This window comes from Thermobia domestica, chromosome 12, assembly GCF_964235325.1.
Source record: "Thermobia domestica chromosome 12, izTheDome1.hap1.1, whole genome shotgun sequence".
NCBI lineage: Eukaryota > Metazoa > Arthropoda > Insecta > Zygentoma > Lepismatidae > Thermobia > Thermobia domestica.
In genome coordinates, this window is record NC_137465.1 from 80,919,634 (window position 1) to 80,945,624 (window position 25,991).

Genomic DNA, 25,991 nt, shown 5'->3' on the forward strand with positions numbered 1-25,991 from the left:
CAGTATCATGATGATGATGATGATGATTGGTGTTCTGCCCGAAGGCAAGTCTTTGACCCGAAGGCCCCATGGTGTTTTTCCATTGCCTTCCATGGGATGATGATGACGTCCTAAGGATGGGACCTACAGCTTAACGTGGGATCCGAACCACTTGTGTCTCCACCGGGAATCGAATACGGGACCCCTTGATTACAAGGCGACGAGCGTAACCACTCATTCACGGGGGACACAATATTGAATGATGAAAAGAAATATGTTTTGTTCAAGTGCAAACAGTACACTGTTCGAGAAACGAATGTTCCACCGTCAATTTCTAACTAGTTTTCAAAATCACTTTTATGCTTTAAAATGCTTGCACTTCCTCTCCCGCTAATAAAATAACGTAGTTCAAGTATATTCTTACTAGGTAGGTATTGAACGATTTGAAAATACACACTATTCACTCGGAAACACAACTAAGAAATAATATAATCAATCCAAGGGTTAATATAATCCACCCAATAATCAATTCAATGCTGTGCTGAATTTGCTTCTCCAATTTAAGGTCTTAAAAAAAAAAAAAAACAGAGACAGTGGTGTTGGATATATGGGAGTGGCACAAAGTTCTTTCAAATGTAATACATACTGTGACGTAGTAATGAGTGGGTAAAAAAGATAAAAACAGAGAGATGGATGTGATAAACAAGATTACTTGATTACAGTGTAGTTGACCAATATGAAGTAAGAAGATTTAATATTTAGATTGTAATACAGGAAAGATAACTAGATTATTAGATTCGAATAATTTAATGCAACTCGAAATAAATAATGGTACAGATTCAGAATAAACAGGTGGAACAAAATATTTGGGTTATTTGATATTTAACATTTGGCGCAGTCGGTAGGATAAAATAAATCCAACAAGCAAATTATTAATTAGCACAATGATTTTATCAAAACCCGTTACGATTTCGTTACGATGTGAAAATCACGATATTAAATTTATTCTTGATACAGGTGCTATTCTTTCTGCTATTAGTAGGAAGCAAAAACAGCAATGGTTTCCATTAAAACCGGTAATGAAATTTCAATATACATTAAGAAATGCAGATACAACATCCATTGCTACTATGGGTTATATTGAGATCGTGGTTACCTTTCAGAATCAAAACTTTAATCTGCCGTTAGTCATTCTTCAACATGATATGCCAATACCCATAATGGGCCGCGATTGGTTAGATGTTTTAACGCCGATATGGAGGCAGCAATCTGTTGGTAATTTTTTGAACCAAAATATGTTAGCACCTGTGTTGGAAACAAGAAATGACCCAGAATATCTTCATCAGAAAATTTTACAGGATTTTAAATTAGTATTTTCTGAATGTATTGATAACCCAGTGCAAGGATATAAAGTTACGATACCCATAAGAGAAGATGCCATACCAATATTCGGGAAAGCCTATGAAATACCGAATGCTCTAATGGGTGCAGTTAAAGAAAAGTTAGACAAGTTATGTAAGTTAAACATTTTGCAGAAAGTGGAGTTTTCGGATTGGGCGACACCTATGATGGTAGTTCGGAAAAAGAATGGGGATATACGTCTATGTTTTGACTTCAAGCAGACAGTTAATCGTTATACGGAAAAGTGTGCTTTTCCTATCCATAAAATTAAGGATATCTTAAATAAGGTGGTGGGAGCAAGGTATTTCGTGGTTTTGGATCTCAGCAATGCGTATTTACAATTAGAGGTTGACGAGAAATCGACTAAATATTTGGTTATAAATACTCCTGGGGACTTTTTCGACAATCTAGATTACCTTTTGGATTAAATTGTTCACCTCAAATATTTCAACGTTTTATGGACCAGATACTACAAGAATGTGACGGTATTGCAACGTATTTGGATGATATTTTAATTTGGGGTCAAACTGTGGAGGAGTGTTATGACAGGACAGTAAAAGTGTTAGAAAAATTTAAGGAATTCAATGTGAAGGTGCGTGAAGACAAGAGTGTTTTTTTTAGTCCAAAAATAACGTATTTAGGATATGATTTGGATGGAGACAATATTTCACCGGCTAAATCAAAATTAGAACCTATTTTAAATATTCAGCCGCCAACTAGGGTTCAGGAGTTACAATCGTTTTTAGGAATGGTTAATTTCTACCATCGGCATATTCCCGGTTTGTCTATGAAAATTCCTAATCTGTTGAATTTACTGAATAAAGGTGTGAGATGGAAATGGGAACAAGAACATCAGAATGAATTTGAGTTAATTCAAAGGAGTATTGCGTCAGCACAAGTTTTACATCCTTTTAAGGAAAATGAGGAGGTGTTCATTATGACTGACGCTTCGCCCACAGGTGTAGGAGCTGTACTGCTGAACCGGAGTAATAATCAGTTCCAAACGGTTGAATGTGCGTCTGCAACGCTGTCAAATGCCGAACGAAATTACTCCCAATTTGAAAGAGAGGCTTTGGCAGTAGTATTTGCTGTAAAAAAATTTCACAAATACATTTATGGAAGACCATTTAAAATTCTTACGGACTCTCAGCCAGTACGCTGGATATTTGGGGTGAAAACACCGCCATCCACTATTATGCCACGTCTTTTAGGATGGTATTTGTTGTTAAACAATTACAGTTTTGACATTGTATATCATAAAGATGTTAAAGTGGCAGATTTTCTGTCGCGATTTCCATTGGCCAACTCCACGCAAGATGAAGAGATATCGACCAATTACATAAGTCAATTACAGACATTTCTGTTAACGGAAGATGAAATAGCCGTAGAAATGCAACAAGATAATTGGATGAAGACAGTTTTAAATTGGACAAAACAAGGTTGGCCGAAGAAGATGCCTGCTAATTTGGACTCCAAAGAACATAAGGTTTTTTTAAGCATAGATATGAATTGGAGGTACAAGGGAACTTATTGTTCTTTCAGGGAAACGTAATTGTGCCGATGAAATTACGGCATGTATATTTAAGAAGATTACATGCAAATCACTTAGGTAGTGAAAAAATGATAAGTATGGCAAAAATGCAAGTGTGGTGGCCGGACTTAATTAATGAGATACATGAGTTTGTTCGGAGGTGTAATTACTGTTATGCAGTGACAAATGCACCTGCTAGAACAAAGTATATTTCTTGGCCAGAATCAAAACAACCCTGGGAAAGGGTACATTTGGATCATTTTTCAATTTTTGGTTTTACTTTATTATTGTTAACAGATGTGTGGTCGAAATGGATAAAAGTATGGGTTGTGAAAAGTACAAAATGTGAGGAAACAATCGAGAAGTTAGAGGAAGTATTTCAATGGTGTGGATTTCCGACAACTTTAGTGACAGATAATGGGCCTCCTTTTTCATCGATTCCGTTTACGAATTTTTGTAAGCAAAGAAATATAAAACTATTACACACCCCTCCTTATCATCCGGAAAGTAATGGTCCTGCAGAAAGAGCCGTTCAATCAATAAAGAAATTATTAAAAATAAAATTTATACAGGCAAATTTCACGGTAACAAAGATGATGTTTGACAATTGGATACGGCAGGTTAATTATGTGTTTTTACATACAATTTCAAAACAGGTACAAAAAACACCTGCGGAAACACTGTTTTCTTTCAAACCCCGAACATGGTTTACCGTTCAACGAAATGAACAGATGTGCAGGACTAAGGAAACAGCATGTAAAAAAAAAAGTTCAGTGTGGGTTAAAAATCACCAGTCTTCTATACCAAAATTCTTGAAAGGGGAACTGCTAGGGAAAGTTGGAAGGAATACGTATCGAGTGTTAGTAAATGGATATACACGTATTTATCATGTACATCAAATTAAATTCGGTTTTCAAGAGAGTAAGTCAGAAGAGAAGAACGAATCAAACAGTGGTTTGAATGAGCAAAAGGAAAGGGAAACCACAAACAAAGGTGATCACTTGTTTCCTACTCGGTGGAGGTATTATAGGAATACTTTCGGGACGAGTTGCGAACAACGTACTTCAGAGGTTCAGGAGAGGCTCAGAAGATCCACTCGACAAAAGAGACCGCCTGACAGATGGGGATACACTTAAGGAAGAAGCAGAAGGACAGAAATGAATTATTAGTTTGTTATTTCCTAGATTTAAATCAGTAGATCAGCTTATCCAACTCTAATTTTGTAAAGGGGGGAGAACGTTGGATATATGGGAGTGGCACAAAGTGCTTTCAAATGTAATACATACTGTGACGTAGTAATGAGTGGGTAAAAAAGATAAAAACAGAGAGATGGATGTGATAAACAAGATTACAGTGTAGTTGACCAATATGAGGTAAGAAGATTTAATATTTAGATTGTAATACAGGAAAGATAACTAGATTATTAGATTCGAATAATTTAATGCAACTCGAAATAAATAATGGTACAGATTCAGAATAAACAGGTGGAACAAAATATTTGGGTTATTTGATATTTAACAAGTGGTAAACCAAATAAGTTGGCAACTGTGACTGAGGACATGAGGAAGATTGTCAGCGAGGACAATCATCCCCTTTCTCAAAGAGGGACACCTTCGAGCAGGCAGGCACATTGCGCTTTTTTTTCTCTCCCTCTCTGTTTCGTTTGACAGAAGAGCAAAAAGAATGTGGATGCTCCAATCGCCCATCGCTGTAATGAAGTCCCAGTCGTCATTGCATTTCCTCTTGTCCCTCTCGCCCAGAAACTTACGAAACTAATGGATACTTTCTTATATATTTTCCTCGCTACGTTCCAGCGGTTTCTCAAGCATGTATATAACTCCAAAGTTTGTTTGTTACATTGGTATGCACATCTATAAGCGCATCCTAATAGTAATGCGGAATTAATACTTGAAAAAAAAATAGTTTGGGAAAAGAAGGGGGTTCAATGCTCTTTTGCGTTACTCTTGTACCCACCATTCTCTGTAAATATAACATGTTCAAAAAGAGTAGACTATCACAAAATAATTAGAATTATGATAATACTCACCAATTACTTAAAAAGAAAATCCACTCTTCTGGTCTTCTTGCAAAATTCCTCGGTGACTTTGTCAAAGAATGAATCGTTGCTTTTCATTTCTATTAGAAGATCTTTCTCTATAGACATCATCGCCAAAGCCGAAAGACGTTCTTGTCCTTGAGAATTTCTCTGGAATGTTTTTATGCGTTTCAAGGCCGAAAATGAACGTTCCACTGATGATGTAGTTGAAGGTATAACTCTAATTAATTCGCACAGTTTGTTAAGTTCTTGAAGGCCAGTCTGTAGACCATTTGAAACTAAGAAGTTGTAAATATCTCCCAAACTCCTTCCCACAAAATGATCAGAATTATAGACATCCTTAAGCTCGGCTTTCAATCGTACAAAATCAAAGAACTTTGCGTACATTTTCTCCAATTGCACAAACTGTTGTTCTGGGAAATCTATTGAAAATTTTGAAAATTTAGAACAATCAAGAAGTTCCAAAAAAGACATTTCTGGCAGTGAATCAAAACGGTGCTGCAGCTGCAATATTATGGTGTCATATATTTCACAATAAAGCCTCTTGAATTCCTCCTCTACTGATAAGGAATTGGCTTGTTTTCGACGTTTTGTCGGCGGATCATTAGATAGTAAGGTGTCGCGCCAAACTTCTTCAAAACCATTGTTACGTTTTGATGACAGTCTCTCCTTCAGTGTCAGTATTTCTTTTGAACAATACGCAATGTCTAAAGACTTGGACTGTAAGATATTAAACACTACATCGGTGAAAGTGTATATGTTTTGAAACAAATTTAGAAGAAAATTAAACTGAAAGTCATTTAACTTTGCAAGAAATCCGTCTGCCTCTTGTACGGTAATACTATCCCAATCCCCAGGAGATTTTAAGATGACTTCTAATAGTTCCTGAAGCTGATCTTTGCAGTTAGCTATAGTTTGCACTAATCGGCTGGAAAAGTTCCATCTCGTAGCTGCAAGTCGTGGGAATCTTTTCTTAACAAATGTGTCCAACATATTAGTTCTTTTTGTTGAAGAAGACAAAAATGCAGCAATTCCATTAATCTTAACGAAGAATATGCGACAACCACTAATAAAGGAAACGGATTGTGACAACACAAGATTTAGCTTATGCGCGTAACAATGTATAAAAGTCGCCTCCGGAACAATTTCCCTTACCCGCGTCTGGACCCCACTTATGTCACCTGCTAACGCTGCAGCCCCGTCGTAAGTTTGTGCGACCAGTTTATTTTTGCATTCAAACTGTTCTAACACTTTCATAATTAGATTTGTTAATGCTGCAGCACTACGATCAGAACTAACGTCACTAAACCCTAAAAATCTTTCAACAACGTTATTGTTGTGACTGTAACGCAACACAGTAGATAACTGGGATAGATTGGTGACATCTGATGTTTCATCGATCATAATAGATACGAAACGACTTGTTTTGATTTGAGATTTAATTTCTTCAACCATAACTGCACCCACACTTTGTATTAAATCGTTTTGAATTAAGGGAGATGTACCTGAGAAAACCTTAGATGTGGTCAAATGATGTTTCAATTTTGCATAAAATTCTGATAACAACTGCAGGATTTCCACGTAGTTGCCTCGGTTGTTCGATTCTTCGCTCTCGTCGTGCCCGCGAAAAGGTAATTCTTGCTTGCCTAAAAGACACGTCACATACGTTAGTCTTTTCAAAATTTCCCTATTCTCTTTTACGGTTTCATTATGTTTTCCAATATCCTCTCGCTTTTGCTTATCAAATTGTACGTCTATTCTAATTTTGCCAAAGGTCGCCAAAGTTATTAGTGCATTAACGAGACAGTCCGATTTTTCGTGCCTTGTAATAGCAGTATGGAGGTTATTCAGGTCTGCGTAGCCCCGGGTTTTACTGTTCCATGGTGAGTTCTCGGTTCCGAACAAAACACAAGGCCAACAAAATAGTTTGCACAAATTTTCCGAACCGCAAAGCCACGCAGTTTTATTATACACTTCGGGATTAAACTTACGCACACAAGTTCGTTAGACCTGGAGTGGGTCGTCCATTTCTTACTATAAGTAACTTTTCCTCCATAGGGCGAGCACTAAAAGGTTTTTCAAACAAGTTCAAAATTACGTCTTCTCTATCCATAGTAAACACTAAAAAGATACACTTCACCCAAGACACAACACTAACGATAAAGTAAAACGCACGCACTATAAATATTTCATACAGCGAAACGAAATAGAGTTAAAGACCGCACCGCACCACACATCTTTCCGAAATTTCTTGAACTATGAGTCAATGAACTTTTCCCGCTCGAACGAGGACTTACCATAACACATTCTCTCGTCAATTTTCGCGGATTTTTCGGCCAACTTGTGCTTTCCGTAAGAGTACGCTTTGTTGCCGTAATTCAAACCTATATTTCACAGCATTCATAAAACATTTTTTTCATACACCGATACTCTTGCATTTAGATCCGACAACGCTGCAAAAGCAGAAGAAATTCTGCTTTCACGTCAGACATTTTTTTAATGCTTTGTTTCCAACCACTTAAGCATTTTTTTTTCACTAAACAAATTCATACACTTTTAAATTACATCTGCGTGATTCTTTATTTAACAAATAGTACATTAAGTGACTACAAAGTAAATGTATTTGAGATAATGTCAATACATATTCTCCGTACTAGCAATGTAATTCATTTAGCTCATTTACTTCATTTAGCTAATGCAATTAAATTGAGAGAGTATTTGGTATATCTTTGATTTAGTCATTTCGTGTATATGTATAGATGGCAACTATGCTGCGTGCAACTTTCGAGTTGCATGCATTTTGGATTTCTCTCGCTTCTTTCACCCAATAAAACACAGGTGTACAGGCTAGCGGACGACAAGGATCTTGAGCGGATGCCTATTATACACACATTGTCGAGAATACTACAGCGCCACACGTGAACAGTTTTCTCAACTACTGACTGCGTAACGCGTACTGGCCTACGATATCAAGGGAAGTTTCGTAATTTTTCAGTCTTGGCTCCTTGAAAATTAATTAAAAATAAATAAACTAGAATAAGAACGCATGCAATGCATGCCTTGCATTCATGCAGAATAAGCCGCTGGGTCCAGGATATTGGCTGTAAATGAATGGAATGACAGTAAAGTTCTTTTCTTCACTGCATACAGGCTAAAAAAGTCTAAGAAAGGAAATGGCGGTTCAATTGACGTTGTTTCTGTCGTTATTTTCCAGAAAGTTTCAGGTACATCAGATAATAAAGCTTCATCGGACTTCATTAATGTAGTTCCTGTCGCTATTGGTTTTAGTAATGCAATAGTGCTTTCTAATGATTTCCAAAAGCCCTCGTTATCCAACACAACTTGCCTAATATCCTTTTCCATTTTGACATCAACGGATATTACAGTTTCTTGGAGGAATTCCTTTCCTTCTACAAGATGATCTAGCATGATAGTTGTACTGTTCCATCATGTCGGGGATGGAAGTTTAACATCAGACGCACTTGATCCTTTTTTCGATTTTTATTTCTCACTAAATACGGTGTGAGCAATGTGTGAACCTTTAACATATTTCACTATCTTTTTAGCTTTGTTGCACCAATCACTGATTTTAATTTAAGAATATCACTATACAATAAATTTAGACCGTGTGCTGCACAATCCTGTCGTGTTGATATGATTTTTATTCCATGCTGCCTTCACATTGGCAGCATTGTCTGTAACAACTGCCATGACTTTTTCACTTTCAATTTCTTCGATCACTTTAAGCGTTTCTCTTGCACTATAATCAGCTGTAAGTTTTGTCGCGCCGGGCTCTAGTGACTTGTAAAAATGTGGAACTTGGGTAGCAACAATGTAATTAACCTTCTTTTTAGAAAGTAGGGTGAGAATACACTCCAGTGCTAATTATTATTTTGTAAAAATACCTGTATATCTACAAGAATGAGATTAAACGACTTTAACTACTTATTTGTATGAAATATTTTTTACAGTTAAGGCAATTTTTCTAAATGAATTGTCTTTCAAATATTTACAAATTATTAGAGTGGGGTGCAAATAGACCCCACTTGGTAAATCATGTTACTTTTGAAATATGCATTGTTTTTCTCAACGACCACTAGGTGGTAGCTTCTTTCAGCTTGCTTTTCATAGTTATTTTTTCCTATTGTACAATTATCATGCACAAATACGGAAATGTAGGGTCTAGTAATAAGTGTTGGTATAACGCTTGTACCTTTCTTCTCTGTCTTTTGCTCTATTTAGATGGTAAATGAGTTTTAGGTATTACACGAACGTTACTTTTCCCTAATGTTAGTAATAATAACTTTTCAGTATTTTCGGATGCATATCGAAGGCTCAGTGTTTGCAGTGATAGAAATATTCTTGCATGTTTCTGTATTTGAATATGTAATAAACAAGTAATTTTGTAACAATATTGGAATCTTGTTTGCTTGCAGATAACATGTATTTTACACAAAATTCAAACTATACTGTATTTATGAGAAAACACGAACATGCCACATTATTTTATATGTTGAAACTATGCAATAAAAGTCGTATTTCAACATTTTATATTATAATAATTAAATATATAAAAAAATTAAAAACAGTAATTTATGTGTGGGGTGCATTTGCACCCCACTCGGTAAATAACATAAAATATTTAAGTTGGTAAAAAGAAGGTTAATAACACTATCTCCTCTGACATTGCTCCAACCATCCAACATTAGTAATTTAAAAATATCATCTTTTACTGACTGATGTACTCGTTCGTATTCAGCTTCAAGTAACTTATTGCTTAAAGCGTATCTTTTTGGTGCTTCGTATGCTGGTCGAATTGACTTTATGAATTCCTTCCAATAGAAGTTTTCTGATAACGAAAGAGGGCTACTGGTCGCATATATTGCTCGACCAAAATTTTCATCAACTGCATTTTTCTCATCATCTGACATAGTATGAAAATACGAAAGGATTGTGCGCTTTTCTCTTAATAGGGTAAATGGGTTTTTGATGAGCCGCTGAACCGCTGTGAACCGCTTGAAGATTCGACTGAAATATCGCATGAGTCGTTGACATATCAATTGTTCCTACACAAGTGAAACACAGCGCAGATGCCCAGTGACATTTTACATGGAATTTGGACTTTCCCACAGTTAGGGGGTAGGGAGAGCTCTTCAATTGAGTTTGCATAATTTCACGATTTTATTGGAGGTACCCTGGGCAGTAATCAAATACCTACATTATGTGAATAAATTTAATGATTTTTTATAAGGTTCCATTAGAATTAAATGCTTTATAACCCGTAACTTCCCCTCTCTCGATTCAATAATTTGATTACGTCTTTTATTCCCATTTTGTCCAATTTTCCTACTACCAATTTTCCTTTCCCAAATTTCCGTTTTTTTCAGAGAAAACAATCAGTTTTTTTCCGCACTCACATCACTAGTCAGAAGTTAAAGACGGTCGACGTTGAATTTCTGACTCGTCACGAATGACTCTACGTGACAATATAACCGCGCAAGAGCCTAGTGTCGCTGATATAATCGAACTGTCACTTAACGACTGTTACATTTTTGTTTAAACTGCGCAGTGGCAATTCGAATATTGTTAGTGCTGCAATTCTAGGGCTGGAAAGGAACAGCAACTTTATCGGATACGTGTGCATCTGTCATGGCGTTTTTCGAAAAAAAAAAAAAAAAAGAAAAGAAAAACATTACTTTTGTACAATTATCATGTAGCCTACAAATATGGAAATGTAGTAATAAGTGATGGTATAACGCTTGTATCTTTCTTCTCTGTCTTTTGCTCTATTTAGATAGTAAATGAGTTTTAGGTATTACACGAACGTTACTTCTCTCTAGAGATGCAAAAAAGCCGGCTTTTTTGAATCGATGGTTTTTTGCACATAAAAAGGGAAAAAACATAAAAAGGAAAAAAACATTTTTGCACATTGGGAAAAAAACGAGAATTTTGGAAATATTGGCTTTTTTCATTTTCATGATTTTTCTGTTTAAATATCTTTCTTATAGTGTACTCTAAAGTTAAATAAGATTCCATGACCTAAATGCCATATCTCGCTCTGGAATTCACCATCATGATGGATGAAGCACGAATTAAAGTAAACATAAAAAGTACGTAGTATTTGAGGGCAATTTTAGAAGCTATTTAACTCTATTTTAACTTCTGAATTATCGACATTTTTTCTTCTCTAGATCATTTCTTTTTAGTCATCCGTGTTTCACTTCTTAGAGCTTAGTACTCTAGCTTCTAGCACATAATTAAACTTATGTTTTTCAATATATTCATCAGAGCGTACATTTTTCATATATCTGTCAGAGCGTACTTCCACATTTCCGTTACTGTAACTGTGCAATGATTTAACAATAATCTTCCAGACACAACCGTGAATACCATTTGATAGAAATAATCAATATCGGATTTAGAAAAATATTTGGGAGGGGTTTTTTCTGAATAATGTTTGGTTTTTCTAAAAATTCTTAACTTTTATTTAAGAGGAGCTTGAGTTTATGAGTACAGGCATAACAAATATCTCGTTTCGTTTGTATATTCAGCTATAATCTTCCAGATAGAACATTGAAGACCATTTTATACTGATAATCAGTGGCGGATTTAGAAAAGTATTTTGGGAGGGGCTTTTCTTATTAATGCTTATTTTTTAAAAAATCCTAATTTTTTTATTTTTTTATTTGAGGACAGCTTGAAGTTTATGAGTAAAGACAAAACTAATATTTAGTTTGTTTTAGAAATTCCGTAATTTCTGGGTAGAGGCTTCAATCTGAAAGACATCCCCACCCTAACACTCTTCACAAATCCATCACTGCTGGTAATTAGAAATAACAAAGATTTAAAAACGATTAGAAAGGAAGTCGGCCAGGACTCACAGTATACGCACTATGTCTACATTCACAGATGGAATTAAGAAAAACTTTTATCAAAATGGTCGAATGCGGGGTTGAATCCCGGACTTCACGATAGAAGCCCGAAAGCTAACCACTCAGTCATGTTTATTGTGCAGTTGTGCTTAACTCTCTCTTTCTCTATGGCCACAAAAACTCTCCACTGACTTTTGTCCTTACCCAATTCAATCCAGTTTCTACTCTGTATTCCTATTTCTGCTAGATCCATCTTAATATTGTCCTCCCATCTCGGCCTAGGTTTTCCTAATGGACGTTTCCCGATTGAATTTCCAGTTAAAACTTTGAAAGCGTTCCTACTTTCTTCCATTCTGGCTACAAGACCTGCCCACCTGAGCCTCCTAAACTTGATGACTCTAACGATGTTTGGTAAACCGTATAAATTATGTAGTTCCTCCTTATCAAGTTTCCGCCATTCCCCATTCCCGTTCCTCTTCGGTCCAAATATTCGTCTCAGAATTTTATTCTCAAATAATTTAAGTCTGCGTTCTTCCCTCAACGTAAACGACAATGTTTCACAACCATAAAGCATAACAGGCATGATTATCATTTTATATATTTTAAGCTTTAAATTCTTCGACAGATTTCGCGACGACAAAATAGTTTGAACTGAATAATAAAAATTTCCTGATTTCAGTTGACATTTAATTTCTTTGTGGGTATGATTTTGGTCTGTTAATACTGATCCAAGATATTTGAGAGTATCCACTTTGTCGAAAGTATTAATTGATACTTTAACGCATTCATAATCTGCCGTATTACGATCCTTGTGAACTTCCTTGTATTTAGATTTCACTGCATTTACTCATGTCCTTGCAAGCGTTTAATAAGGCCTCTGCATTTCTTTCGACTGTTCTTCTATCAGATTTACATCATCTGCATACACCATAACCTGGTGAATACCATTCAACTCTAGGCCCTGGTTCCTATCTTTGGTTTTTCTTATAGCGTACTCCGGAACAAAGCTGAATAATAACGGCGATAACGGATATCTTTGTTTCAGGCCAATCTCGACGTGGAAGCTCGCATTTTTCTACTCGGACTTTACTCTGGGATTCATTTAAACACTTAATAAATCTAGCTTTTTCGGTAATCCAAATTCTGTAAGAATGTTGTATACACGACTCCAAAAGTGCATTACCACCTGCATTTCTCGTTTTCCTGCAATAGCAGGGAACCCAAAAAGCTCGGCAGTTGGGTTGGTTCCGAATTCGAAAGGCGTTGGACCAAACCTCAATTTTGTAACAAATATATCAGTGTGGCGAACTGCAAATAAGGAAATAGAACAAATTATTAAGAATGACAATTTTATTATCGTGGCGGAGTTATATCACATCAAAAGTTACAAAATGATCTTACTTAAGCAGCTCAAAAAAGATGAATGGCAAGAGACAGATATCAGAAAAAATCATTTCTCTCCTCCCCCCCCAAAAAAAAGAATTTCATAAAAAAGAAAAAGTTACATAAAGTAAAGGTTTAATATAAAAGCCCCATTCAAAATTTTGAAAGTTGACACCCGAAAGGGAATAACAACTGAACCGAAGTGGATAAAATTTTGCACAGATATTGCAGACATAAAATGAGGGAACACAGGCGTCGTAATTTCCTGGAAAAACGGTAGGGTGGGGCGGACCCCTACAAACCTTTGATCACGAGATATCAAAAGTACTAGTAACAGTATCTCCGAATTGTGTAAAGGACATGAAGAATTGTAACGAAACTTTTTCTATGGACAACACGCAAAAAATAAAGGAATACGGTTTTTTTTTATTTTCTGCGGAAAAACAGTTTTAGGGGTCAAAAGTCCCCACGAAAAATTTTGACACTTGAAACCCGGAAGGTAAAAAGAAGTGGACCGAAGTGAATGAAATTCCGCACAGATATTATAGACATAAAATGAGGAAATACAGGTTTCTTATTTTCCTTTAAAAAACGGTTGTGTGGGGCACGGACCCTTCCAAACATTTGATCACGAAATATGAAAAGTACTAGTAAAAATGTCTGATAGTGTAAAGGACATGAAGAATTGCAACGAAACTTTTTGTATGGACAATACGCAAAAAACAAAGGAATACGTTTTTTTATTTTCTGCAGAAAGACAGTTTTGTGGGGCAAAAGAACCCACACAAATATTTTAAATATGAAGCGAGAAAGGTAAGCAGAAGTGAACCGAAGTGAATGAAATATTGCACAGATGTTGTAGGCTTAAAATGATGGAATAGGGGTTTCGTATTTTCCTGGAGAAAAGGGTTGGGTGGGGCACGAACCCCTCCAAACATTTGATCACGAAATATCAAAAGTTCTATTATCAGTATGTCAGATGTGTAAAGACTACGAAGAATTCCAAAGAAAATGTCTGTATGGACAATACGCAAAAAATAAAGGAATACGGTTTTATAATTTTCTGCGGAAAGACAGCATTAGGGGGCAAAAGAGCCCTCCCCAAACTTTTGAAAGTTGATGCCCGAAAGGCAAGAAGTGAGCCGAAGTGAACTAATTGTGCACAGATAGTGTAGAGATAAAATAATGGAATACGGATTTCGTATTTTCCTGGGGAAAATGGGTGCGTTGGGCGCCGACCTCTCCAAACTTTTGATCACGAAATATCAAAAGTGCTAGTAACAGTATGTAAGATGTCTGTAAAGGACATGAAGAATTGCAACATAACTTTGTGTATGGACAATATGCAAAAATAAAGGAATGAGGGTTTTTTATGTTCTGCGGGAAAATGGTTTCATAGGGCAAGAGTCTCACCCAAAATTTTGAAAGTTGAAGCCCGAAAGACGAAAAGAAGTGAAGCGAAGTGAATGGAATTCTGCACAGATATTGTAGACATAAAATGAAAATGCTGGTTTCGTATTTTAAAGGAGAAAACGGTTGGGTGGGGAACGGACTTCTCTAAACCTTTGATCACGAAATATCAAACATGCTAGTAACAGTAAGTCAGATGTATGTAAAGGACATGAACAATTGCTACGAAACTTTTTGTATGGGCAATACGCAAAAAATAAAGGAATACGGTTTTTTATGTTCTGCAGAAAAACGCTTTAAGGGTCAAGAGCCCTACCCAAAATTTTGGAAGTTGACGCTCGAAAGACGAGAAAGAATGCACCGAAGTGAATTAAATTGTACGCAGATATTGCAGACGTAAAATCAGGATATGGGTTTCGTATTTTAATGGAGAAGACATTTACGTGGGGCAGAGACCACAAAACATTTGATGACGAAAAATCAAAAGTGCTAATAACAGTATTTCAGATGTGTGTAAAGGCCATGAAGAATTGCAACGAACTTTTTGTAAGGACAATACGCAAAAAACAAAGGAATACGGTTTTTTTATTTTCTGGGGAAAGACGGTTTTAGGGGGCAAAAGAACTCACCCCAAAATTTTGAAAGTTGACTCCCGAAAGGTACATCTTGTCTCAAAGGTCGAAGGCGTTCTTTATTGCTGTTTTGATGCAAAAATTTTCTAAGTACAACTTCGGGTATGTTCTGGAAAAAGTAAACCAGGTTAGAACATCGAAGCCAACATTTGCAATCGGGAATAACTTTGTAGATGTGTTTTCCTTGTTTTAAATACAATAAGACTTGTTACTAATTGTATGAAAAAAGCAACATTGATTGAAATATTTAATGATACAATATTTCGAAACTTTGTATTAATGTCAGCACATGCTTTTTCTTCACTTAGCTCTTCATACGTAATTAAATTTTCGATACGTAAACGAATCTTTTCATATGTGAAAGAATGCTGAAAGTTGACATAGAACATAATTCTCGCCTGAATACTAAATTAAAGTCAAAATAGATCAAAAACAGCGTTTGCAGTGGATATGAACCAGAGCTCTGCACGGGCCGGGCGTGCCCGGTTCGACCCGGAATGTGCCCGGGCCGACCCAACCCGGCCCTGACCGTTTCAAGTAATATCAAACTGGACCGGGCCCTAACCGGACACAAATACTATAGGGCCGAAGCGAGCTCGTGTATTTCCGGTCTGGCTCGGCCCGGGCACTGAAAGACGGATTGGAAATTAATATTGTTATTTTTTTCTTAAATGTCCTCCACTACTCTTGCCTTTGCCGTGATCGTACGGTCTTACTGCCAGCTTGTTAATCGTAATGTGTTTGGGAAACTGACTCTTTATTCAAGACCGCAAAGTACTGTAATATTACTAATATTACTACTTCTTCTACTACTACTTCTTCTATTATTACTACTAGGACCACAGCTAGATACTACTATAACTGCTACGATTTCGCGTCAGAGTTGACTTGTCTGGTGGTACAGAATTTACCTTCTTAGTACAGAAAAAAACAGAGAAACGCTAGTTATTATTGCCGGTCTCTACAGAATGTGAAGCTATCCTTGATCTACGAGGGACAACGGTGACTCAGTAGGTAAAGCACTCACATCTGGTGCTAGAGGTCGTCGGATCAATCCCTGCTCATGCTATGTGAGGTTTGTGGTGGTCAAACACCGTGTACGTGGGAGTTTTCGGGGTGGTCCCGTTCCCTCCCTCTGTTTTCATTCCACCAATTCATCACATCATCATCCATAGGGCCTGAGCCGTAGTTACCTAAAGAACGTATGATGAAGCCAAGTACTTGACCTACTAAATAAATTTGGTACGCTACCATTAGACCACGGAGGCCGAAACCGTGAACTGACGTGTTCATAAGATCAGTGCAATTTCTAGTAATGTTCAATTAGCAAGGCAAATACTAAATGGTGTTACATGTTCCTGTATTGTTTATAGTTTGATACTACAAATATAACAAAATATAATGATAAAATAAATCACCAAGACGCCAGGGTCTATTAGGTGTTCCTGGAACGGTGGCTCAGTGGTTGAGCGTTCACTCTGGTGCATAGGGCCCCTGGTTCGATTCGATCTCGCGCCGAGTGAACTTTGTGGTGGACAAACACCGTGTGTGGGGGGTTTTCTCGACGTTCTCCCGTTTCCTCCTTCTTTATTAATGCCACCATTTCATTTATTTCTCATCACCACCGTCTCCTTTAGCCTAGCCGGCATATGTGTGAGACGTAAAACTCGAAAGATTTCATTTTCATTGTTTTGTTTTCGTATTACTAGTAATAGCTGTAGTGGTATTCGCTGTCGTATTGGTATAGTAATGAGTAGTAGTAGTAGTAGTAGTAGTAATGGTAGTAGTAATATTTGTAGGAGTGACAGCAATAGTGGAATTACCACTATCATTCGTAATCGTAATAGTAATAGTAGTATTAGCAGTAGCAGTTGTAGTATTAGTATTATATACAATGTAGCAGTTTTACATAGCTTCTCTGTTACTCGTAACGCAATAATGAGTGTAGTACAAGACTTTTACCTCCATGAGCTGTATTATTGTAAAATAAACATGGCTGGACAGAGCAAGTACAGATAACAAATAGACAGACAGAATAGAATATAGAAAGTAAACCTTGGGTAACCTTTCAAACGATTTTCCTATTCAAGAAGGACAAAAGAACATCAATATTATGACGACACATTTCTCATGTTCCACTGGGCAAGGCCGGGTCGAGCCGGGCACAGAATACAGGTCCATCCGGACCGGGCGGGCTGGGCCGTCTTCGGGACTGGGTTTGCAGGACTGATATGAATGTCATAATTATCTAGAGAGCCGAATACATCTCTAGAAGCATGTTCCGAAAAGTGCGTGCGTTGGCTCAGTGGATGCCGGTGGGTGTAGCCGAGCGGTCTGAGGCGTTAGGCTGACAATCGATAGGTGAAACCTATTGGGGGTTCGAATCCCTTTGAAGATCAAGGGTGGAATTGTAACTGTCCTCGCTGTTTCTGTGTTCGTGTCCCTGTCGAGTCTAGTAGTCCTGAAAAGTGGTGAAAGTAGAAAATAACTCTGGAAGTTTTTTTTAAAAAAAAAGTGGCAAGCCGCTGGATATCAAATTGTAAGGTTATGAGTTCGATTCCCATCTGGGTCTTGCTTTTTTTTTGAAATTCTATTTTCTGCAATACATGAAAAATTATATAAAACAATTACATTAAAATACATCAGTTATATATATATATATATATATATATATATATATATATATATATATATATATATATATATAACATAATCATTGCAGAACATAGTAATTATTATGGTAAAAATATAACATCTGATATAAGTGTTCACAGTAGGTCGGTATTATATATGAGAATGTAAAATACAAATTAAGAAAATAATACCATAGCAAGACATAGGTTATATAGTATATTTATTTGCAGCTATTTGTCATATATAGGTTACTTCTCAACATTCATATTACAACATGACATTTTGTTCTTGAAAAATTATCCGAAGCATAAAAAGATGGTAAAAACAGAGAATCCAAAGTCGGAACGTTCGCAAGAAATTTATGAGCGCCAAAGGTCAGGTGAGCAGACTGGAATTGTCCTTATGAAGCATGCCACAGCAGAAAGTCTTTACACAGATTTTCAATTCAATACCTGATATATGCTTTTGCAATGTTGAAGTGGTGATGCCCTGGGTTGCCCTCTCTCTCTCTCTCTCTTTCTCTCTCTCGCTCACTCGGTATATATATATATATATATATATATATATATATATATATATATATATATATATATATATATATAAGTGGATGTATGTGTGTGTGCGTCAACACAATTCTGATATGTCTAGAGCAATTTTAACTATACTTCTTACAATATGGAAAAGAGTACTGTCGGCATACACATCAAAAATGTTATAAAAGAATCGATATCAGTATCGAATCCATAGTTCGCTTAGGTAAATAGTTCTACTTTCAATCCAAGTCCAATTAAGCTCCCATTAGCACCCAGAGTGGTTACGTAGCGACATAAAAATGTCGGAATCAACCGATATTACATTCGAATCGTAATTTTTCAGCGCCGCTAACTGTGCCGTATTTCCCATTAGTCCAACTAGGCTTGTGCCTAGAGAGCAACATCTTTGAAGAGCGAAATGTTTAAAAATTAAATATTTTCATTTTTTCGCATAAAAAAGTTAAAAAATCAAGAGGAAATATACTATTTCATAAACAATCCTCTTTTACTATTCTAATATGTTTTTTGAAAGCGTAGGAAATCTTAAAATAATTCAGAACATATTTCCCATTTGTTATTTTTTGTTACGTAGTTGTAGCTGTAGCATCTAGTGAGTGGTGTTTAACTGTAAATTAATTCACTAATTAAGCACTAATTGTTTTATTTTTAAGTTAGGGATCAAGGGTCGGAGATATATGTAGTAATTGGAGGCGGCGAGAGCAAAAGTGCGTAGGGACGCAGAGCTTCTAAATGCAGCACTGGTAGCTAACATTAATTGGTAGAAATTTTAATGTCATTTAAGACCAAATGTAGTCCTAGCGGTTTCAGCATCCGTTTGCTCTCCTAGGAGGAATGAAAGGGGCTGACATCAAAATTATAAAAAAGATCGACATTAGTGTCGAATCCATAATTTTGGGGGTCGCTTAGATAAAGAGTTGCAATCCAGATGTCATGTAAGTTATGCTCCCATTAGCACCCTGAGGCAGTGTGTGAAAAACGACATGTAGAAGTAATTGAAAATGACCAATGTTAGTGTCGAATCCATATCTTTCGGGGTCCCCAAATTCATTGGGAGCAATTCTGATGGCCTTTAAGTTTATCTTAGTTTAGGTGTAAGGTTCCCTAGCACATCTAATAAGGAGAGTCGAAGGGAGTAACATATCCAATGATTCAAAACGACCAATATTAGTGTAGAGTCCATAGTTTCGTTATAACAGAGATCAATAGCAACACTTCTGAACGAACATGTCAGCTGGATTTTGAATTTACAGGGACAGCATAGAATGCATTGCTGCACAGTTCTAAGTATTTTAATGTTTCTGTATAAATGAATATTCCAGCCTAACTGCGGAATGTCTGGGGCAACCTTTACCAAACTTTTGGGACATATTACTTTCAATCTAAGAAGAAAATATTGTAGTAGTATGGAATTTTGGAAGTGAGAGGCGTGACATGTAAAATTAATGTAAAACCACTGATCTTAGTGTTTTATCCATAATTTTCTCGGTCGTTGACGTGGATAGTGATGCTCACAATGGAGTTTACATCCAAATTCCTTCCCATCTTCACAGGATGATGGCCTGGTAGAGCTAAAAATAAAATCTAAAAAATTACTGACACATTTGTGGAATTCATAGTTTTCGGGGTTGAGAAAGCGATTCTAATAACTTTGGAGGGTAGTTTGTACCCACTTCAAGATGGGCTTTTTAATCGTATCAATTTCTCACCGTGAGAAGAAATGACCATTTCAACTAGTAAGCCAACCTTCGCAATCGATGAAAAAATTGTGGGGATGTATGTTTCATCTTTTAAATGAAATAAGACATGTTAAAATCAAAGATACACTGGGTCAATGGGTCGGTTGGTAAGTGGGTGAAATGGGTCAAGATTTGTGAGTGGGTCAGTGGATCGTGGGTCAAAAGGACGTGACCTACTGCAAAACACCACTCACTGTGACTCACACTGACCCACCGACCCATTCTGTTCAGTGGATTGTAGACAGCATTTTCTGGACAATGGTGAGCTTGTCTACGTTTTATTTTCAAGATCTCCATTTTTCTTGTTTCCAATGAAAAAAGTTCAGGTACTCTTGGATTTTGATATTTGCAATTCTAAGAGTGGCAATAGCAATAGGAGGTCGATTTTGAGATGCATCCTGTGAGCTTTTAGAGGAGCTAACTACTGGAAAAACATATTTTTGAATCACCTGTAATATATGAATTATTATATAAAAAATTGAAAGTAAGTATGCGTGATCATCACGGTCAAATTGCAAAGTCAAATGAAATGACGTTTGGTATATAATCAGGCCCCAACCCCAACTAGGAAGTTATCATACGCGTATCATTTTCATTATAATACATATCCTTAGGGGGGGAATAGGGGTCCGAATTTTTGCGAAAAATTGAGTATCTCACAAGCCGTTAATGTTAGCTGAAATTCAGTATATAACTCTTTATTAAAAATAAACAGGTTTCTTGGCATTATTAAAAATTTTCTTTTATGAGCGGGGGGGGGGCATTAGCTATATATGGAAAATTGGTAGTGGGTTGGTTTTTGAAAAAAATCGAAAACGATTGACATTAGTAGAGAAACAAAAAGAAAAATGAAAACTACAGTTCTTCGCATTTTATACCCACTGCTTTCAATTACAATAAATGCTGAAGCTGGTTTTTAATATATGGAGCGTTCAGAGCATAAGGCAATCAAGCCATAAAGTTATGAGGAAAATGGCCATAAAATTTGCATTCCAAGTTTAATTACAAGGGCATTTTTAAATTATTACTTCATGCTTAATTATATGGAAAACTAGCTTTATTTTTTATGTTGATCTATTTGATCTTGATTTGAGACTTTCAAATTTCATCCTTTTTTCTGCCGAAATGTATCTGTAAGCCAACAAAGAAATAATTATATATGATAAATTTAAATTCATCTTAATTCGGAAGACGAGAAACATTTTACCAATGTATATCGTAAACGTCAGATCCATAGGTGTTGTAACAGAGCAGTGCTTGAGCGATTGACGGTTGGAATTCAAACTCCGATAAGTGATAATTTCACAGTCTTGTTTCATTACAAGTGTAACCTCTTTAGTCAAAGAGAGGAGGACATGGATCATGGTTCAGAGTTAATGTCGAAGGGTTTTGGTGGGTCGGAGTTGGTCACAATGATTCAGAGTGGTTCATCGTTGGTGGTGGGTCAGAGTGGATCAATGGGTCATTTGGGTGATGGATGATGGTGGATCATTGTGAGTCGTGGATGAAATTTTCATTGACCCACACCATCTCTGGTTAAAATTGTACTCAAGAGAAGAGGCACCGAATTATACTCAAATTTTGCACATAGATTGTACTCCACCAGAAAGCAGTACATCTGAAACAATTCACGGTACCACCTCCTAGAACTCGAGATATAGGGGTTTGTCTGTTTGGCTAATAAGACCGCAATGATTTATCCTACCGCAAGCAAGCTTTTTATCATCGTTTTCCTGAGGAAGTCAGAATTACACGTGGCTACTAATCGTAACGTTGATTGTTCGCGCCCATCCCGGGGTATTTGTTTTAGTGTTTTTTCTGATTCACCTAAATATAAACAAAGCACGCATATAGGAGATTTAACGTATTTTGGGAATGTAGATTTGTCGTTCGTTGGCGTTCCGTCGTGTCTCAGCCGCTGGTGTTATAATTTTCAAGACTGAAGTGGAGCAATCGCAGATCGTCGCTGCGGGGCCGTCAATTTTTGACGAGAGATCGTTAGTTGTCCATCGGTGATCCACCGACGCTTACGGCATGGTCCGTTGGCACCCCTAAAAATTTCACACGGTGAAACAGATATGAAAATCGGAAAACACGTATTTAATATTTTCAAAGGTACCCCGTGTCGAGGTAAAACATATGCCAAACTGCCCCTCGGATGGTCCCAGGATGGGTCCAACTTAAAATTTGAACATGGCAAGGGGAATTTAGTAAATCATTTGAAAGTTTTGCTAGAAGAGGAAATATTTTAAGTCTCGAGTCTCTATGCTAAAGTTGAGCAAAATAGCGAGTCTTCAAGATGGTAATTAATTCATTGAAAATTCCGTGGCCATCTCTAGAAATGTGAAACTTTGAAACCGATATCAGAAGATGTAAATACTTGTCTTGTCATTGCAACGTATAATCCACCAAAGTAGAACAAAAAGTATAATGCACCAAATTTCCTTCCATTTCTGTATTCTACCATTAATTTCATAATTCACAATCACCCTGTCATTTAACCTAAAGACACAACGATGGAACGTAGAATTTAATATTAATGATGTAATAAACCCACAATGGGGCACTTCTTGTTTTACCTTGGTGCATTATACTTTTGCAATGGTAAGACAAGTGTTTACTTCTTCTGATATCAGTTTCACAGTTTCACATTTCTAGAGGTGGTCACGGAGTTTTCAATGAAGGATTTATTACCATCTTAAACGCTCGCTATTTTCCACAAGTTTAGCATAAAGACTCGAGTCTATTACCATCTCTTTTAATTTTGGCAATACTTTTAAATATACTACTTGATTCCCCTTGCCATTTTCAAATTTTGAGTTGCACCCCTCCTGGGGACCTTGGCGCAATCCTTTTACCTAAACAAGGGGTACCTTTGAAATTATAAAATACGTGTTTTCCAGTTTTGACATCTGTTTCATCGTTTCAGACTTTTAGGAGTGCCAACGGGCTTCATGGATACCATGCTTCTTTATTCTGTTAGTTTTCAGATACAAGCCCCCATGCCGTAAGCGTCAGTGGACCACCAATACGCAACTGACGACCTTTCGCCAAAACTTGGTGATACCGCAGCTACGATCCACGGTGCTCCACTTTTGTTTTGAAAATTATACCACCAGCGGCAGAGACTCGACGAAACGCCAACGAACCACAAAATTACTCCCCCAAAATATGTTAAATCGTCTATATGCCTGATTTGTTTATATTCAGGTGAGTGTAAAAAAATACGGATGGCCAGAACCGGTTCCTGGTGGAACCGGTTTTCAGGTCTGAACAGATCCGGTACTGGAACCGGTTCTGAAAACCGAATCTCCGAGAACCGTTTCCGCCGGAACCGGAACTTTGTGGCCATCCCTAGTAAGAACGTTAGAAAATAAAGCAAGTACCCCAAGTTGGGCGCGAAACTTCAACCTTAAGTTTACTAGCCGCGTATTTTTCTGACTTCGCCACGGAAAGAATGAAGAAAATCTCGCTTGTAGAAGAATAAATTGTTGAGATCTTCATTTAGCCAATCAAACAAATCCCTCTATGTTGAGTTCTGTGAGATGGTACTGTGAACCGTTTCGAGATTTCTTTCTTTCTGGTGGGGTACTATCTATGGGCAAAATTTGAGAAAATCTCCAACAAGCACCTTCGGAGCCACTCCTCTTTAGCACAATGTTAACCAGAGATGGCGTGGGTCAATGAAACCTTGATCCACAACATACTGGCCCACCACACATCGTGACCCACGACCCACCGTCACCCACAATGACTCAGCACCCAACATAACCCATTCACCCAACATAATCCACTCTGACCCAACACCAACTATAAACAACTCTGAACCATTGTGACCAACTCAGACCCACTAAAATACATCGTCATTAACTTTGATCCGTGATCAACGCCATCCTCTCTACTGACTAAAGAAGTTATATTTGTAATAAACCAATTTTTTCAGTAGTTAGCTACTCTAAAAACTCACAGTCTGCATCTCAAAAGCCAAGTAATAAGTGCCATTTCCATTGTTACAATTGCAAATATCAAAATCCAACCGTATTACCTCATTTTATGTCTACAATATATGTGCACAATTTCATTCACTTCGGTTCACTTCCTGTGGCCTTTCAGACCACAACACTTAAAATTTTGGGTGGGGGTGTTGCCCCTTAAAACCGTTTTTCCGCAGAAAATTAACGAATACGTTTTTCCGTATTCGTTTATTTTTGTGTATTGTCTCTAAAGAATGTGTCGTTCCAATGTTTTATGTTTTTCAGTTTCTTCTGACATACTGTTATTAGCACTTTCCTCGCTTCACCGAAGCAAAAATGATTCTTTGAACGTCATTGAAGGTGTACAAGATCTGGTTGTCTCATTGAAATCTCAACCAAAAATGATAACTCATTATTTGTTTTCGGAAGTTAATAAGCTAACAATGCTTTATCTTGCTATTCATATAACTTCAGTGACACCAGAAAGATTATTTTCGGCTTTATGAAGAATGAAATCTTATCTTCGGAGTACCATGACCCAAAATAGATTAACTACTTGATGAATCTTCATTCCTACAAAGATATTCTCGAAGAAGTTATGAAATAACCCATTAACATTGCCAAGGAGCTCATATTAGTTGATGTGATTTTGAGTTTAACGTCCTTTGAGCAGCGAGGCTATATGAGACGGGTCTTACTGATTAATAGTGAAATCCAAACCACATGAGCTCTTATTAGTGAAGAAGAAAGCCCATTATGGTAATTTCAGTGCAGACAACTACGTACGACGACTGTTAAATGAATATTTGTTATCTTGAATATATTGTGATGATCGTCAATCTTATTTGATGTCATTTATTAAAAAATAGCATTCTCATTTCTGTAACTCACTACAGTATACAAGTTAAATTTCACACATTGTACAAAAGAGGGGTAGGGATTACAACATACAGTCACGAAAGAAATAAGTCAGGTGGGCAAGAGGAGAAAATATTCCCAACTTTATTCACGTGAGTTAACTTCTGCGAGAGACTTGCTGCTTTCACGCGAGGTCTGTAGGCATCTTTCCGAAACAAATCCAGTATCTGCTGAAAAGCAATGTTCTTTTCGATACTAAGCTTAATGCTTTTAGACAGAGAAGGAAAACAGTACTTGAATTTGTTTTCGAATAAAACAAATAATTCATGCATAGTAGTTTACAAGTGGCAGATTACCTATTATAATTAATTCGGCTTGTGATGTGTAACAAGCCGTACATGTTACTCTAATTGTGACGGAAAGGCGCTCCCGATTCCGACGTCGATTGGTTGGGTGGTGGATTGATTTGGAGTTTACTATTCTATTCAGAGCGAGGCAACTTAAGACGTGGACCTATATCTTAACGTGGAATCTGAACCGCATAAGCTCCCACCAGGAATTGATCCCGGGTCTCCCGTGCCGAAAATGAGCACTCTAATTGTTACGAGGGAATTCTCCACGGTTCAGTAGTGCTATTCGGCCGGTTCGCTAGAACCGGTGGTTAAAATATTTTCAGTTCGCAGAACCGTTTGTTAAACCCAGACAACAGTAAATGTTACCCAGTTACACCCAGAAGCAGTAAATTTTTGTTTAACCATCTTTGTTTTTAGGACTTCTTACAACTACAGGGTTAAACATATGACCTCTCAGAACAAGGTATAAGCGTTTATTTCTTAATCTAAAATGCTCAGATATGAAGAATGAGAACTGGGATTACATCAGTATAGTTGTGAGGGTTATTTATATTCGGAACGTATACATACCATTATCAACAACGACGTCAACTTCGTGATTTTTGCTAGTTTTGTTCA

General features: G+C 36.9%; 2 protein-coding genes across 4 annotated transcripts in view; one reads left to right on the forward strand and one right to left on the reverse strand.

The window, feature by feature from the left end:
• Positions 1-25,991, forward strand: part of LOC145666534 (zwei Ig domain protein zig-8-like) — a 721,413-nt gene that overhangs the window by 22,989 nt on the left and 672,433 nt on the right. The window lies entirely within an intron of this gene.
• Positions 4,962-9,898, reverse strand: LOC145666006 (zinc finger MYM-type protein 1-like). Its single transcript, XM_081733112.1, has 3 exons — positions 9,664-9,898; positions 7,265-7,351; positions 4,962-6,613 (listed from the first exon to the last, which is right to left on the reverse strand). The coding sequence occupies exons 1-3, from the start codon at positions 9,896-9,898 to the stop codon at positions 4,962-4,964; spliced, it is 1,974 nt and encodes a 657-aa protein (XP_081589238.1).

Excerpts from the sequence above, each read along its gene's own strand:
- LOC145666006 (XM_081733112.1), bottom strand. The coding sequence starts at position 9,898 with ATGTCAGATGATGAGAAAAATGCAGTTGATGAAAATTTTGGTCGAGCA. Across the intron at positions 7,352-9,663 it reads TAAATTACTAATGTTGGATG|GTTTGAATTACGGCAACAAA; the intron begins GTTGGAGCAATG and ends TGTGAAATATAG. Across the intron at positions 6,614-7,264 it reads TGACGAGAGAATGTGTTATG|GCAAGCAAGAATTACCTTTT; the intron begins GTAAGTCCTCGT and ends CGTGTCTTTTAG.